Below are 14349 nucleotides of genomic sequence, written 5' to 3'. Positions count from 1 at the left end.
GAAGGATGGGGGGAAGGACATGAGGGGGTTCAGCCGTGTGTACCATGTGAAAAATGTCTGGGGGCTCCCATTCAAAGTACCATGTTAAATGGTATATTTTCCTCTCGCTGTGAGGTATATTTTCAGCTATTCTGGGTCCTATCCTCTCTTTGTATTGAAAACTGGGTAATCAGAGGCACAAGAGCTTAGGTTTATGGCTGCAGTTCAACTGTGGGAATCCAAATCTAAGTGCAAATTTTGCAAATGCAAATTGTGCCTGTACAAGAGAGGTCACTCTTCAGAAAATGTGTGCGCAAAGGCAAAACCCATTGCAAAACCTTTCCCTTTGAAGAGGAATCTAAGCCTGCTAGTCACCTGCTGCAAAATAATTGACCTTCACTTCCATTCTGTACTAACAGTAGTGAGGACTGTTGCTTTAATTCTTCCTTATGTCGTGACAACTTTCTTTCTTGTTTTTTGGAATTAGGATTAGTGCAGACTCAAGAATGCACAGGAACCCATGACAGAATCTGCAGCTGCTCAGCCAGCACTTACTGTACTACAAAACAAAGTCACGGTCGCTGCCTGTTTTGTAAAGCACACAAGATGTGTAGAAAAGGCTATGGCGTTTCCAAACTAGGTAAATTAAGTTTGAGGTGAGCAGGTTCCATGTACAAAGAATTATGGGATGAAGTGTGAGTATTTTTGCGACTTGTCTGCCCATAAAAATAATGGCTGATCCACCCTGCACACTATACATTACAGAAATGTTTTCCTCTGATCTCCTAAATTACTTTCTTAGGTATTTCTAGGGCACCCAACATAACAGTATCTATGCACCAAATACAGCATAAAGAGTCACAATAGAGTTGTCTGGGGGGTGGGGAAAGGATATATGGTCCCCTCTTCGCACAGTTGCGTGTTTCAGTAAAGCTCTCCTTATCTCTCTCCACTCTTTTTGCTTTATTATTTTGCTCTGTTTTGCGATTTGTTCCATATGTGTCACTCATAGAACCATAGAACTGGAAGGGACCTCGAGAGGTCATCTAGCCCAGTCCCCTGCACTCAAGGCAGGACTAAGTACTATCTAGACCATCTCTGACAGGTGTTCGTTTAACCTGCTCTTAAAAATCCCCAATGATGGAGATTCCACAACCTCCCTAGGCAGTTTATTCCAGTGCTTAACCACCCTGACAGCTAGGAAGTTTTTCCTAATGTCCATCCTAAACCTCCTTTGCTGCAATTTAAGCCCATTGCTTCTTGTCCTATCCTCAGAGGTTAAGAAAAACAATTTTTCTTCCTCTTCCTAGTAACAACCTTTTATCGTGTCCCCTCTGTCTTCTTTTCTAGACTAAACAAACCCAATATTTTCAATCTTCCCTCACAGGTCATGTTTTCTAGACCTTTAATATTTTCATTGCTCTCCTCTGGACTTTTGCCAATTTGTCCACATCCTTCCTGAAATGTGGCGCCCAGAACTGGACACAATACTCCAGTTGAGGCCTAATCAGCACGGAATAGAGTGGAAGAATACTTCTTGTGTCTTGCTTACAATACTCCTGCTAATACATCCCAGAATGATGTTTGCTTTTTTTGCAACAGCGTCACACTGTTGACTCATATTTAGCTTGTGGTCCACTATGACCCCCAGTTCCCTTTCCTCAGTACTCCTTCCTAGGCAGTCATTTCTCATTTTGTATGTGGGCAACTGATTGTTCCTTCCTAAGTGGAGTACTTTGCATTTGTCCTTATTTAATTTCATCCTCTTTACTTCAGACCATTTCTCCAGTTTGTCCAGATCATTTTGAATTTTAATCGTCTCCTTCAAAGCATTTGCAACCCCTCCCAGCTTAATATTATCCACAGACTTTGTAAGTGTACTCTATATGCCATTCTCTAAGTCATTGATGAAGACATTGAACAGAACCGGACCCAGAACTGATTCCTGCGGGACCCCACTCGTTATGCCCTTTCAGCATGACTGTGAACCACTGATAACTACTCTCTGGGAACGGTTTTCCAAACCAGTTTTGCACCCACCTTATAGTAGCTCCATCTAGATTGCATTTCCCTAATTTGTTTATGAGAAGGTCATGCGAGACAGTATCAAAAGCTTTACTAAAGTCAAGATATACCACGTCTACCGCTTCCTCCCCCCCCTCCCCAAGGCTTGTTACCCAGTCAAAGAAAGCTATTAGGTTGGTTTGACACGATTTGTTTTTGACAAATCCATGCTGACTGTTACTTATCACCTTCTTCTTATCTTCTAGATGTTTGCAAATTGATTGCTTAATTATTTGTTCAATTATCTTTCCAGTTACAGAAGTTAAGCTGACGGGGCTGTAATTCCCAGGGTTGTTCTTATTTCCATTTGTATAGATGGGCACTATATTTGCCCTTTTCCAGTCTTCTGGAATCTCTTCTGTCTTCCATGACTTTTCAAAGATAATTGCTAATGGCTCAGATATATCTCCTCAGTCAGCTCCTTGAGTAATCTAGGATTTCATCAGGCCCTGGTGACTTGAAGACATCTAACTTGTCTAAGTAATTTTCAACTTGTTCTTTCCCTATTTTAGCCTTTTCTAATCCTACCTCATTTTCACTGGTATTCACTATGTTACACATCCAGTCGCCACAAACCTTCTTGGTGGAAACCGAAACCTGTCCACATTTTCTGTTATCATAGTGTGCAGTGGGCCACCACAAGTGAATTTCACCCTGCTGTAGATGGTACTGCGTTTTCCAAGGACCCTATGACAGTGTAGCTGTCTCAGGATGGCTTAAAAATCTCAGAACAGGTGGATTTATTTCTGCAGTCCTGTTTTCAGTGGGAGTTCTTCCTGAATAAGGGTGGAGTAAAAATGACAATATTGTCACCCATCAGTAAAATGCAGCCACATCTTGAGTGGAAGATGGCAGTCACAACAGTTGTTACCATGGTAATGTGCACTTTATAAATAAATGTATCTGCAAAGCAACCCTACCCTGTGGTTCAGGACAAAAGGTGACGAATACCTAACATGATGGTAAATTCAGGGGAAATTTTAGATGAGCAGACTGTAATTACTGAGGAGAAGTAATATGGCCAGGACTCTGGGGCTAACACACTTTATTTTGTCAAAGCTTCTGTGGGATCTTTAATGAACCCAACCTGAGAGATGGCACATCCAACAGCATAGTGCCCCTAAAACCATATTGGATATTTTATTTTTCTTTTAGGGTGAAGTTCATCGCTATGCAGAGGGCCAGCTTAAGGCCTATTAATTACTTAAGTCCTGTTTTGAATGATTAAGTGATATGTGAGCCTTGTGCTGTCTCTGCCCAGGGAAGAAATTTCATTCTTAATGATCGAAACATTTAATGTTTCTAGAATGGAGACATTCATTATTTTTAATAGTGGCTTGAACTATAGTGCCTTCGGTGTCTGCTGTGTATTGCTGCGGGCTGTATTGTTTTAAGTGGCCTTGAAGTGTGACTGTGGGATGTAGTATGACTCTTAAAGTGTACGTTCCCCAGCAGCTTTGTGTTGCAGAGCTTTCGTTTCATTCTGTAATCTTCCTTCCTCATGCCACGCAGTGGAAAAGGCTTGTTGTTATGATCCTGTCTCTACTTGCGAAATACGCGTTCTCCGTTTCGGTCATTCATGCTTGCTGAACGTTGTTCGGATTGCATCAAGGTTTAGACTGTATTTTAAATTTTGTGCCTACCTCAATTGGCCCCAGAATGGTGGTGAATGTACTGATGTGAAGAAAAAGCATCATACCCAGAGGCTGCTGGGGAAGGGGGACTAATTTTTTATGGCTGCCAAATGCTGCAGTCCTTACTCAAGTAAAACTCTGTTGACTGGGTTAGGAGTTTTGCCTGATTAAGGTTTGGCAAAGACTGCAGGGTTTGGCTTTTAATGACGTGTTTTAACTGTTCCAGTTGATTCCAAGTAACCCTTTGAAAAATACCATAGCCCTCAAGGGCATAGAGATGACAGCCCAGTTAATCTTTCCTTCTGTATCTGGGATTCTGTCTTTTTTTTCTTTTTGTCCTTATCAAGAGCAGCATGTGGGATGCTTGGCTGGGAGGCTGTCAAAGCTTGCGCTTTTGTTTACTGTCTTCGTAACATTTCCAGGATCTGTATGACCAACTAGAACTTTATGATTCATTTGGCGTTTCTCAACAAGTGACTAACTGGCAACATTTGGAAATATATATTTAAAGGAACGGACGTTACGAATACAGACTGTTCCCCCTGCCCCCCCGGCACTTTTTCAGATGAAGACTCCTCAACTGCCTCCTGCAAACCACACAGAGTGTAAGTCACCGATTTGCCCTTTCTAATTTAACAAGACATCAGGCTGTAATTGTGTCCGGGGGGTGGTTTTGTTTTTAAACCCTCCTCTTGTTTCTTGCAGCTGTCAGTCAGTGTCTGTTGAAGGAAGTAGCACAAGTGACACAGTCTGCAGTGATTCCGAGGTAGACGTTGCTGTCATAGCAACATCTCCTCCTCATGCCACCATGCCCAGCACTGGCCAGCTTACAGCAGAAAGCTCCGTTTTTGGAACCAAAGAAATAAAAACCAAAGCTGTCCATCAAGTCCCTTCTCCTGATGTGTCTCAGACCATTGGTGAGCTATTGATTAAGTTCACTTTTTTTTTTTTTTCTGTTCAGGAAGTGAGGGGATGCATAGGTGTTTCTTTGCTGATCGCTTATGAAATCATTTGCAAATGCAAACTCACAATGCTTGCATTCCATTGGATGAGTTCAAAAAGCCTTGCTTGGACTGGTTTGTACCCCCCCCCGCAAAAAAAGTACCCAGCTCTAGTACATGGCAAATTTCCTCCAGGGCCAGATTATGAGAGATGCAGCCCAGGAGGAGCAAGTGCAAAGGTATAATGTCTAGAATCTGGGCTGCTATAGGGCCAAAATGGCCTCTGGCTCAACAAGCCTCCTGGGAGTCATTCTGATGTATGGCAGTCTTAGCCAGGTTGCCTCTGAGCAGCACAGCATCTCCATAGTATTGAACACTGTGGGGATGCTATCTCCTTCTCCTGGCATACGTTTTATGCTGAGGCCTGTGTGTGTATAAGGGGCAACATAGGGTTCCTTATGTCAGCCCTATGCTTCTCCTGCACCTGGGGAATTCTCCTCTTGGCCGGCCTAGTGTGGCTCTCTGATGGGTGGTGTGTGGGCCAGAATCGATCCCGCCACAGTGTGTGGGCCAGAATCCATTCCATAGTTTTCAAAACTATGGGAAAGTCCAATTTAATGAGACAAGTGAGATCAAAATAAGATCTTTTGTATCTATCAACCAAAACCAACGCTCACTGTTAAACTTAGATGCATAACTGATTTGTGTGATATTTAAATTTATAGCAAAGGAGAACAAAAAAAAATAAAAATCACCAGTTTTTACCAGTACAGCTTAGTTCTGTCGGCCAAATTATTTCTCTTTTGTTTTCTGTAGGTATAATAGTAGGATTGACGTTTCTAGCACTCATCGTATTTGCAGGGGTTGCCTGTTTCATTGTTTATAGAAAAAAAGGTAAGATTCATGGAGTGAAAATAACACATGAAATTAAATGAATAATAAACTTAGATATAGAAATGCTAGTCTCCTATCCACAATATTCAATATGTATTTGGGGTGAAATTCTTCCCTGCATGGAAGGCTGGCATGAGACCTGTGCACCGCTGAAGCCTCATATAATCCCTCGTATCTGAGACACGGGCCTATAAGCCTCCAGCGTTCCCATGAAGTCAAGCACCTGTGCAACAAAAACTCCCACTGCAGTTTGTAAAGTGTTTTGTGCTTCATAATAGAATTACACAACATTATTAATTGTTGTTTTACTTAATTATTATGGCCATGATTTTGATTGTGATCAGCACTCTTTGTCCTTTCCGCTAGAGTGCGCTGATTATTTAATTCAATTGATTTTTGAGAATCCCCTTTGTCCACTGCATCTGTCCCAGACTCTAGGCACATTGCAGAGTGAATATAAAGCAAATGTTTGATAACATTTTAAAACAGGGTACACAGCCAGGTCTGCTCCACCCACAGATGATACAAGAACAAAATAAAATGCAGACTCTTGCAGACCACATCTCCCCGTTCAGTTAAAGTGCAGCTCTTTGTAATTGCTAGTACTTGGTGTTTTTGTTTTTAATTGTCACTTTCTTTTCTCACTTGCAACATGATTTGGTTCTTGTCCAATTGAAGCTCCAGATTTGGTGAGTATCCGTTCTTTCCTTCTTCCCTGCCGCCTCTTTTCATTCATTAATGTTATATAAATTCATGCAAGATCAATATCTGTTAAAAATATAATAAAAATGAATAGCTGAAAAATATAGCTGGAGAGATAAGGGGGATGGGTTGCCCCCTGAACAAGTTAGAGCCTCAGATGCAACAGTTTGCAATGGCCTCGTAGTGGTCAGTATGCCAGTGGGGTCACCAGGAGACCGTTAAAGGTTTCTTCAGGCCCCTAAGTACAGACCTAGGACATAAAGGGTCAGACCATTACCTGGTGTAAATTGTTGTGGCTCCATTGACATCAGTGAAACTATGCCAGTCGACAACAGTTGCAGATCTGACCCAACCAGTGAAATAAAGCCCCAGGCTTTATTTCAACCTAATATCTTCTTTTCTTGTTAAAAGTCTCACAAAGTTTGACCTTTTTGCCATTTACTGTAACCGTCCCAACCCTTCTTGTGTCCTCAGAAGCAGCCTGACAAAAGGCAACGAGATGCAGGAGCACAGAGCACCAGTGGTCCTCAGCAGGAGGAGCAGCACCTCTTAGAAACTCCTGGGTCAAGCAGCAGCTCTTTGGACAACACAGCTTCAAGAATCAGTGGAATAAGTATTAAGAACACAGAAAAGAAAGAAACAGAGAGAACTCAGCAGAGACGTATGACCTCAGAAGGTTGTAATCATCACGGTGGAGCCAGGCCCAGCTCTGCAAGCTCAGGTAAGAGTCTATCGAAAGGTGAACACCAGAGCCCTCCAGGATTTTATTATCATTATTTCTTTGACATAGAGCGTGCCACAAATGTCAATAGAATGTTAAGTTACAAGACAAGTGGTGGGAGTGTGTGGAGACAGCTGATGAGAAGGAGGGAGGAGTGACTGCTTGAAGAAATAGGAAAAATCATGGAGCATGTCCTCAAGGAATCAATTCTGAAGCACTTAGAGGAGAGGAAAGTGATCAGGAACAGTAGGCATGGATTCACCAAGGGAAAGTCATGCCTGACTAACCTAATTGCCTTCTATGATGAGATAACTAGTTCTGTGGACGAAGGGAAAGCAGTGGACATGTTATTCCTCGACTTTAGCAAAGCTTTTGACACGGTCTCCCACAGTATTCTTGTCAGCAAGTTAAAGTAGTATGGGCTGGATGGATGCACTACAAGGTGGGTAGAAAGTTGGCTAAATTGTCGGGCTCAACGGGTAGTGATCAATGGATCCATGTCTAGTTGGCAGCCGGTATCTAGCGGAGTGCCCCAAGGGTCGGTCCTGGGGCCGGTTTTGTTCAATATCTTCATAAATGATCTGGAGGATGGTGTGGATTGCACTCTCAGCAAATTTGCGGATGATACTAAACTGGGAGGAGTGGTAGATACGCTGGAGGGGAGGGATAGAATACAGAGGGACCTAGACAAATTGGAGGATTGGGCCAAAAGAAATCTGATGAGGTTCAATAAGGATAAGTGCAGGGTCCTGCACTTAGGACGGAAGAACCCAATGCACAGCTACAGACTAGGGACCGAATGGCTAGGCAGCAGTTCTGCAGAGAAGGACCTAGGGGTGACAGTGGACGAGAAGCTGGATATGAGTCAACAGTGTGCCCTTGTTGCCAAGAAGGCCAATGGCATTTTGGGGTGTATAAGTAGGGGCATTGCCAGCAGATTGAGGGACGTGATCGTTCCCCTCTATTCGACATTGGTGAAGCCTCATCTGGAGTACTGTGTCCAGTTTTGGGCCCCACACTACAAGAAGGATGTGGAGACATTGGAAAGAGTCCAGCGGAGGGCAACAAAAATGATTAGGGGTCTGGAACACATGACTTATGAGGAGAGGCTGAGGGGACTGGGATTGTTTAGTCTACGGAAGAGAAGAATGAGGGGGGATTTGATAGCTGCTTTCAACTATCTGAAAGGTGGATCCAAAGAGGATGGATCTAGACTATTCTCAGTGATAGCAGATGACAGGACAAGGAGTAATGGTCTCAAGTTGCAGTGGGGGAGATTTAGGTTGGATATTAGGAAAAACGTTTTCACTAGGAGGGTGGTGAAACACTGGAATGCGTTACCTAGGGAGGTGGTGGAATCCCCTTCCTTAGAAGTTTTTAAGGTCAGGCTTGACAAAGCTCCGGCTGGGATGATTTAGTTGGGATTGGTCCTGCTCTGGGCAGGGGGTTGGACTAGATGACCTCCAGAGGTCCCTTCCAACTCTGATATTTTATGATTCTATGATTGGGAGAGTAGCGATGCTGGACGGGTGTGGACAGAATGTTGTAGGCTGTTGCCCCTTTGGCCTGAGCAGTTAGCCAATATCTGGGGCCCTTGCAGGGTTGTTTCTGTTAGGAAGAGAAATTGATGATATGAGCCAGTGTTTTCTTTGATGCAATCCTGTTTGTTGACGAAGAATGTACATAAAGTCCTGTCTCCCTGAACACACTAGGACCAAACAATAGGCAGTTTCCTTGTTCACTATTTCAAGTCTGCCCCTTCAGCCATTTCCGTGCCCAACAAGTTCTGTCCCTGTTCCCTCTCAGGGCCATGCTCACAGCCGCTTCCCTCACTGTCTGAAGCTGTGTGTGTGTGTGTATGTATGTATGTATTTAGGAGAAAGCCAGCAATCAGTATTCTAGCAGGGAACCCCTCAGATCACATGGCTTAGCTAAGAGACTAACCAATTTATTTGAGCATAAGCTTTCGTGAGCTACAGCTCACTTCATCGGATGCATACTGTGGAAACTGCAGAAGACATTATGTACACAGAGACCATGAAACAATACCTCCTCCCACCCCACTCTCCTGCTGGCAATAGCTCATCCAAACTGACCAATCTCCTTACAATGTGCATGATAATCAAGGTGGGCCATTTCCAGCATAAATCCAAGTTTAACCAGAACGTCTGGGGTGGGAGGGGGGAGTAGGAAAAAACAAGGGGAAATAGGCCTATTTCCCCTTGTTTTTTCCTACTCCCCCCTCCCACCCCAGACGTTCTGGTTAAACTTGGATTTATGCTGGAAATGGCCCACCTTGATTATCATGCACATTGTAAGGAGAGTGGTCAGTTTGGATGAGCTATTGCCAGCAGGAGAGTGAGTTTGTGTGTGTGGTTTTTGGAAGAAAAAAAAAAGGGGGGGGGGGTGAGAGAACCTGGATTTGTGCTGGAAATGGCCCACCTTGATTATCATACACATTGTAAGGAGAGTGATCACTTTAGATAAGCTATTACCAGCAGGAGAGTGGGGTGGGAGGAGGTATTGTTTCATGGTCTCTGTGTATATAATGTCTTCTGCAGTTTCCACAGTATGCATCCGATGAAGTGAGCTGTAGCTCACGAAAGCTTATGCTCAAATAAATTGGTTAGTCTCTAAGGTGCCACAAATACTCCTTTTCTTTTTGCGAATACAGACTAACACGGCTGTTACTCTGAAACATGGCTTAGCTAATCAGGCTTTGCCATGTGGCCTAGTGCCTTGGGTGGTAACCTCCTATTGTTTCCAGCTATCACTACATAAAGAGACATTTAATTGCTCCTTCCATTTAGCTTGAAAGAAGGGGGCCCATTAGCTTTTAACCATGTCCTTGGTTGTTTATATGTCAAAGTGCGGCTTTTTGGCAGCCGTTAACATCTTCCAGAAAAAACACAGGCAAAGGGGGCAGCATAATTATAAGTATTAAACTAAGAGTGGGAAAAGGAGACAAGGGGGCAATAAAGCAAGAAAACTGGGAAGAGTGTAGGGAATGAGATGGGGAGTAAGGAGAAAAAAAAAGTCAACAAATATCCAGGGAGTCAAAAATGATCCAATGACTCTGAATGGTTTTTGTTGCCCCAATGTCTTTACGGATTACATCCAAAGAATCCATGTTAAAAGAATGTTAAGGTTGCAAGGGCAAGCACTCAACAGTTAGAAAATTCCAGAATTAAGGTTGCTTGTGCAGAATTAAGGTTTCTGTAACCTAATTATTGAAAACAGCTGGACTTTCTTAGCTGAAATTTTCCCCAAAAATTCAGCCTGGGGCAGACACTTGGCATAAAAATTTTAGTCCAGACAGGTCGAGTTTGGCAAAGCTATAAGCCACTGAAAACAGGCGCTTATAGTGGAAAGTGTTTTGGTAACCTTAACTCTAGGGGTATGTCTACACAGCAATTTAACACTCTCGGCTGATCTGTGCCAGCTGACTTGGGTTTAGGAACTGTTTAACTGCTGTGTAGCTGTACAGGCTGGGACTGCAGCCCGGGCTCTAGGACCCTGCAAGGTGGGAAGGTCCCAGAGCTCGGGTGGAGCCTGAACATCTCCACTGCAATTAAGCAGACTCTTAGCTTGAGCCCTGCAAGTCTAATTCAACTGGCTTGGGCCAGCCTCGGGTATTTAGTTGCAGTGTAGATGTACCCTAACTGGTGCTACCAACTCTGCCTATAGTAAGAGAAGGAAGGAGATTTCATCTACTTAGTTTGTTTTACAACTTATAATTGTTTCTTAAGTCATTAAACTGGATAAAGAATCTTATCATCCTGCTGTAGGTTTCACTCTTCCACTTTTAATTTGTTTTGTTTTCTGTTTGTTTCACAGAGCATTCTGGTAGTGGAGGAACGCAGGTGAATGTAACTTGTATCGTTAACGTGTGTAATTCAAACCACAACCCACAATTTCCAGAACCGACCACTTCAACCACTACGGATTATGAAAATGTTCCCTACTGCACTCCAACAGAGGAAGAAATTCCCCTTTCTAAAGAAGAAAACCCCTTGAAAAGAGAATCTGAAATTCAAATCTCAGTGGAAGCTGCAGATAGTTTGCCTCCAAGCTTACCATTTCCAGAAGAAAAGCCATTTCCTCTTAGTGTTCAAGATGCAGGGATGAAAAATAGCTAAAGAAGATGACAGATCAGATACTGACCAATAAAACTCTAAGCAGCTTCTGATCTGCTAAAATAAACAATGCGTGAAGAATAGCATTCTTATGGAGACTTAAAATCTAAAATGTATCTAGTTATGGAGGGATGCAGAGCCTTTTAAAAATGTTTTAACCCTCTGATATGTAATGGCTTTAAAAGTTGAAGGAAGATCTTTGCAGAAGTCGGTGTTATTTTTAAAAGCATTCTTTTTCTTTTCAATTTAGTAGTTTGTTTATCCATCAAATTGTCACATGCAAGCTTCCTTCTGTCATGTATTTACCACGTGTCTTGATCCTGGCCAAGAGGGATCTCCTCTGCAGCTGAAAAGGAAGTGTATTCAGTCTTCGTGCTTGTTCAGTCATTGACCTATCTGCTGAGTCTGCCTCCAGGATGCCATTTAGGGATAATGATGGGATTTTTGATTCACGCATCCCATTGGCTAAGAACTGGACTAAGACCAGCGTTCCATGAGAAATGAGTTGATGACCAGCCATCCAATGCTATTGATTTAGCCACATGTTTTTATGGCATCAAATTATACCATTTCCCATCTGATCCACCCACCTCTCAAAATATTCACTTTTTTTTAAGGGAGGTATGCTTCAGATCTTTCCTTCTGTCCTTGATATTTTTTGCTGCTGTTTTCTCTTTTTCTCTCTCATACCGTGGAGGCATATCTGTTCTCTAAGATTTGTGTGTATTGGAGGGTAAAATCTTCTACATGAGCTTTTATACTAGATTACAACTATTCCATTCAACAATAGCAAAAAATGCACTTATTTTTGTCAGCTGTACATATTTAATATATTTTTTAAAAAAGAAAATATATATAAGTAGAACTTGTTACATTGAAGTAGGTAATTGTCCTCTTTGTGCCATGGTTGATTCTTACGTCGTTTCTTGAGGTCTGTCAGAGAGAACTACGTGTGCCAAATGTTTTCCTCTACGTTTCAGTTAATAATGGTGAAGACCCAGGCAAATAGGTGTCTCATACAGCTCATCCTGGTTGACCCCAGGAAACGGTGAAAGGCTGAATGAAATGAAACCTCAGAACCACAAAATCAGCTGTTTGGGATTATGTTATCCTCTAGTAGATTGTACTCCCTACTGACAATTAATGGAGACTTTTCTTTAGCGCTGGTGACAGAAGTCTGTGCTTTTGAAGCTCAGGTTCTGGGATTGTACTTTTCATGATCATGTTGCACATGTGTGCTTTCACCAGCAACTGTGGTGTCTGCATTCAAACAAATTTGTTACAAAATGCCTGAGTAAGATTCAGGCAAAGTCAAACTGGAGTCTGAATTCTGTCCTTATTAAAACACCTGCAAATCCTATTGGAGCTGCTCAAGAGTAACAGAAAGCCAAATTTATTCCGGAGGCTTTAGGCTGAAGAAGAATGCCTTTACGTAGCATTCATTCAACAGCTGCTGAAGAGCAAGTATGCTTTACACTTTCACCTAAACTTTCAGGATTATCCTTTGTGGCTGTGGAGGTTAGAGGTGAAACATGCTGAAGTATATTTTAACTTGTATTTGAGAGTATGCTCTGAAATGACTTAGCGTATAGAAACTCTGAAATTTATCCAAAACCACAGAATTTACGCTTACATAGGACTTGATTATACAGCAGGCTGTTTCCAGCAATGTGCTGAACATCTGTATCTGTTGCTCAACACTTCCAAGAACTGGGTCCGTATTGAAACAGCAGCCCAAAGGAAAAATCAGGGGTTCAACCATGGCAGTTAATTTTATGGGCTCTTCATATTATTCAGCTGCATGGTGGAAGAAAAATCCTATGTATTCATGTAGATAATAGTGAAGCATTTTTAAAATCTGTTCATAGATGTGTATAAAAAAGTAAAAATCTGTTTTTATTTTTATAATTTATGTATGACTTGAACTTTCCTGTTCTTTGTATTAAACAAAATGCCTTTGCATTTTCTTTGTTTTAAAAAAATTAAAAAACCTACCATTTGTTGATTTCATTTGCATCCCCTTAATTTCTGTATCCAAAACATTACTTTGGGCTCTTTTTTATCATTATTGCCTAATTCAAGCAGGTTTGATCAGGTTCAGTCTCATGTACCACTTTCTAAATGTTGGCACTAGTTTAAAATTAAGTTAGGATGTAGTAAAAAGCCATTCATCTTGAATTTCAGAGAAGATGAGTGAAGCCGCGATCCTACAATCTGCTCTGTGCCCTATTCCTATGAATTCCCATTGACTTCAGTGGTGTAGGTGGGTGGAACTCATTTCAGGATGAGGGGCCTTAGTGATTATATAAAAAGATACAGTGTATGGAGTGGTACACAAAAATCCCAGTGTCCTGTACTGCATGTAAACAGGCCTATATAAATATTTATTACATCCAACCCTTGATGACTGACCTACAAAGAGGCTGCAAACCCTTATGCTACTGCCACCTAGTGGAGGATCTCCTTTTATCGCAGTGGTTCTCAAACTTTTGTACTGGTGACCCCTTTTACATAGCAAGCCTCTGTGTGTGTGGACCCCCCCCATAAGTTGAAAATGCATTTTGATATATTTAACACCATTATAAATGCTGGAGGTGAAGCGGAGTTTGGAGTGGAGGCTGACAGTCTGCAACCCATGTAATAACCTCGTGACCCCCTGAAGGCTCCCGCCCCCAGTTTGAGAACCTGTTTTATCTCCTGTTGGAGAGGTCTGTGGTTTTACAGGTTGAAGAACCAGAATTCTATTTCCTTCTTCTCACAACACTGATATACAGAAAGTTGTCCCTCTGTATATGGCCACAACAGAGTGCTACAAAGGGTCACTGCACCTGTAAGACTGATTTATCTGTAAATTACTTAAGAGTGTCATAAAGAGTGACTTACTGTATTTTATCTGAAATTGAAATTTATTTTCAGGAGTTACCAGTCAGGCTATGGGTTACTCTTTTAAGATTCAGTCCTGCAAAGTGCGGAGCAATATTGCCTGATTCAGTAAAGTACGTTTAACTATAGGCTCACGAGCAGTCTCACTGAAAATAGTGGGAGTGTCTGTTGTCTTCAGCAGGCATTGAATAATTCCCTTAGTGTCTGGGGGATGATGGAGGAAATATCCTTTCACCATGAAGCCATGCTAAAGTAGGGTTTCAACCATTATTAGATACTAACTTTTTGTTTCCTTGAGGAAACATTTATTATGTCTAAAACACGTGCTTTATGTGGCATCTATTAGCTCATGACCATTATCAAATCAAAAGCTATTAAGGAACATTTTATCATAG

At 42.0% G+C, this 14349-nt stretch overlaps 1 protein-coding gene across 1 annotated transcript in view; it reads left to right on the top strand.

The window, feature by feature from the left end:
- Positions 1-13076, top strand: part of TNFRSF1B (TNF receptor superfamily member 1B) — a 42846-nt gene extending 29770 nt beyond the window's left edge. The window contains exons 4-10 of the mRNA XM_084651668.1: positions 467-619; positions 4189-4282; positions 4383-4594; positions 5435-5512; positions 6191-6201; positions 6689-6935; positions 10773-13076. Of these exons, the coding sequence (XP_084507794.1) occupies positions 467-619; positions 4189-4282; positions 4383-4594; positions 5435-5512; positions 6191-6201; positions 6689-6935; positions 10773-11074 (1097 nt within the window). The 3' untranslated portion in view covers positions 11075-13076. The remainder of the gene's footprint in view (positions 1-466; positions 620-4188; positions 4283-4382; positions 4595-5434; positions 5513-6190; positions 6202-6688; positions 6936-10772) is intronic.
- Positions 13077-14349: the final 1273 nt, after the last annotated feature.

Source organism: Lepidochelys olivacea, assembly GCF_965140295.1.
Source record: "Lepidochelys olivacea isolate rLepOli2 genome assembly, chromosome: 18".
Classification (NCBI taxonomy): Eukaryota; Metazoa; Chordata; order Testudines; family Cheloniidae; genus Lepidochelys; species Lepidochelys olivacea.
Note: the sequence above shows the minus strand (reverse complement) of the source record. Positions and strands in the feature narration are given on the sequence as shown.